Below are 3,600 nucleotides of genomic sequence, written 5' to 3'. Positions count from 1 at the left end.
GATGATTATCTTTTTTGGTTAATGTAAACAATGTTTTAGACTTTTTTTCTTCTTTTCTGTGTTGTATTGCCTTTTATTGCTTTGGTAACTATTGTGATTTTTTTCTAACAAGATACTGATCTCAAATGTATATTTAACTTTTGAATTTTAACTTTTAAGTGAGATAAATGTCAATTAATTTCTTTCCCAAATAATTGATAAGCTTCTGATGGTTTTTAAACTCAGCGCAAAAATGTTTTATACAAATACTAATAAAGAAAGTGCAGTGTTTTATAAGATTTTTTTTCCTTAAAATGTGAGCCAAAATGGCTTTATAGCCTGACAAAGGTAACAAAAACTGACATTAGGTTTAATTGGACCAAAGACTGTGAAAAAAGTATGACAGATAGTGAAGGACACATTTTAATGTATCATTATTTTTTTGCTAGAAGAAGCTGCGGGTTTTTGATGATTTATTGTGACGTTAAGCTCAAGTTGCTCACAAAAATAAATATTTAAAACAGGGGTAAATTATAAATATATTACATAAAGTTAGATAAGATAAGAGAGAGAGAGAGAGTTATTGTGACACTTTGTACAAGTAAGAAGATTGATTGTACGTTATTCCTGGTAGTGTTGTTAGAGAGGTATAACGTCATTTGTAAACATAGGCCTAAACAATTTACATCAGTTTAAAAGTGGTTTAAGGTTGTAGAAACAAATAAAGGAGGATATATACTAATTATTTTCGCCTCATAGTTTAAAGATTGTTTGTTTTGGATTTCGCGCAAATCTACACGAGGGCTATCTGCGCTAATTGTCTCTAATTTAGCAGTGTAAGACTAGAGGGAAGACAGCTAGTCATCACCACCCACTCTTGGGCTACTCTTTTGCCAACGAATAGTGAAATTGACCGTAACATTATAACGCCCCCACGGCTGAAAGGGCGACCATTTTTGGTGTGACGGAGATTCGAACCCGCGACCTATAGATCGCGGGTCGAACACGCTAACCACCTGACCATGCCGGGCCCATAGTTTAAAGAACCTACAAGAATACTATGGAACTTCCTTAATCTTTAGGAATGACATACATTAGGATAGAAGCAAAAATTATCTTAGATATTAGTGCCACAAATGTTGATTTTGGAGCAGCATTGAAACAAGTCCAGTGTGATATACTGGGTAGAGTATAAAGCACACGATTACCTGATCTCCACTATAACAAGAGATTTGAGGATCTAATCTGTAGAGGAAAGCGTAGTTAGAACAAAAATACACTTTAATGAAAGACAAACACAGGTGCGGAAAGCAAAAGTTAACGAATAAAAGTACTTGAAGGAAACAACACTGCATAAAAACCCGAATGGATGAATTTACTATAAGTTACGTTAATTAAAAGACAACATTAAAGTAATGTTAAACAAAAAGAAATACGTTAAATTAAATGAAGATGTATTAAGTTAAACTGAAATATTTGAATCATCAAAGTCTGGTTGTTTGTTTTTAGTACAAAGCTGTACAATGGACTAATGCGTTCTGTCCACCGTGAAGAATCAAACACTGTAAATGTATGAACAACCCACTATTAAAATACTACAGTGATGGTTAATAAAAAAATAACAAGCTCAAAAAGAAAATAGCACTTCACAAGAAACTTTTTAATTTTCCAAAGTTGAAATAAATACTTCTGAAAGTTACAAATTTGCTTTATAAGTTTATATTTGTTATAAAGCCAACTAATTACATGTTGAATTAAAATAATTTCGTGATATCTCCTCTTAGTGGAGCAGTTAAGAAAAATGCCGTGCACTTTGAGTTAAAAGCATGAAACTTGGTACTGATATACATTGGGTCATACTAAATATTTTCAGACATTGAACTCATTCATATTGACGCCTGTTGATCATTAGGTGAACTAATGTGCTTTTGGCTTTAGTATTACAGAATTAGGCTTTTTAATTGCAGATTTTGCCTTCTTTGGATTAACTTGATGTTTCCAAGTAAGATATTAGTATAGAATGATGGTACACCAGTCTCTAGATTTGGTTAAATGTGATTGAAACAACAGATGCTTACCATTGTGTGAATTATCAGGCTTTCCTTTTAGAACAGCGCGTGTTGAGAAGAGTTTGCGAACAATAATGAGGAAGTTAGAGTGTATTTTGGGCTCTTTGTAACGTGTGGCCAGGCTAGAAGGACTTGCATTTTCTTACTAGAATTTGATAGGGAGTATAACTAATAATAAGTGCCTTATAACACTATTTCAGTACTGAAATGCAGAATAAAGATTCCAGAAATTAATTGTGTGTGTGTGTGTCAGTTTAGAGGAGATTCCTTTTGTTTTTATCTCATTAAGAAATAAATGGGGTTCGCATCTCTTATGAGTTATTCAGAATTTTCTTGAACGTACAGATGGTATCATGATTTTACTTTTTCTTCTGTGAAACATTTTACCTATGTATTAACGTTAACATAGATTTCAAAGTTTTCATGCATAAACTTCCAACAAAACTAAATTTCACATAACCACCATTAATTACTGATTTTATTTATTCTTTCAATAGGTTATCATTCGAGAAGTAACTATCCAAGCATAAAAACGGATTTATACTACATCGTGCAACTGCTACGATATATACTTCTTTTCACTGAGGTATCAATGTACAAGACATAGACCAGTCCATCCAGAACGGAGCTGTTTACATGCTGTAGGTGCATTCCATAGACACATTAAGTCATCAAGCTTGATTTTATATTCTTCTATTGGCTTTTCATAACAGAGGATGTATCAATAATTCTTACCACGATTAATATGAGCCACGTCCACCCGCAAGTGGTATGTCTGTGGACTTACAACGCTAGAAACCGGGTTTCGATACTCGCGGTGGGTAGAGCACAGATAGCCCTTTGTGTAACTTTGTGCTTAATTACAAACAAAAGTATGAGCCATGATCAAGTAGAGGGCTGCTTCTAGTTCTTGCCAAATTGTAACACTTAAAGCCTTTACTTAAATCACAAATATATCCCCGCACTACACGTTCTACATGGGTTTAGATTGTAACTTTTCATAATTATAGTTTACAGAAATAATCAGAAACAGAAGTAAAATGTAATGAAAAAGCATATTTAGTTTTAATTAGTCTGTGGTTGTTCACAGTTAGAATTATAATCACGGTAAGCCAAAAGTCTGCAGTAAAGAGGTTTAAATAGATTTGTTTTTAGAAAGATAAAATTAACTTAGACAGCAATAAAAGCAAAACTGACACGAATGTAAAGCGAAAAATACAATTATTGATTTACATATAAAGCATTAATGTGTATTTCTTCAACATTTGCTATATAGTGCAATCCACTGGCTGGCTGGCTTCTTATGTCATTGTTATGTCTCTATAGTTGTTGGACAGAGAGAATTCTTATGATACAACAATACTTTTTGTCAGACTTAAGTCCTAGTGAAGTATCCTACAATTATGATTATTTGTATCAGTTGTCATTCTCATTACTTGTAAAAGAGAGGAGCTTAATTCCTAAACAACTACCCCTCATTTAGGTATGATCCACACCTCAGGGGAAAGATGATATAAAAGCCTGGCAAGGTTTGTTTGTTGTGGATTTCGCG

General features: G+C 33.2%; 1 protein-coding gene across 1 annotated transcript in view; it reads left to right on the top strand.

The window, feature by feature from the left end:
- The window catches only part of LOC106462506 (receptor-type tyrosine-protein phosphatase R-like), a 65,102-nt gene that overhangs the window by 6,690 nt on the left and 54,812 nt on the right, over positions 1–3,600 (top strand). The window contains exon 2 of the mRNA XM_022389791.1: positions 1,062–1,163. Within this exon, the coding sequence (XP_022245499.1) occupies positions 1,062–1,163 (102 nt within the window). The remainder of the gene's footprint in view (positions 1–1,061; positions 1,164–3,600) is intronic.

This window comes from Limulus polyphemus, unplaced genomic scaffold, assembly GCF_000517525.1.
Source record: "Limulus polyphemus unplaced genomic scaffold, Limulus_polyphemus-2.1.2 Scaffold1186, whole genome shotgun sequence".
Taxonomy (NCBI): Eukaryota; Metazoa; Arthropoda; class Merostomata; order Xiphosura; family Limulidae; genus Limulus; species Limulus polyphemus.
The sequence above is the reverse complement of the archived record's forward strand: the minus strand, read 5'-3'. Positions and strand labels throughout refer to the sequence as shown.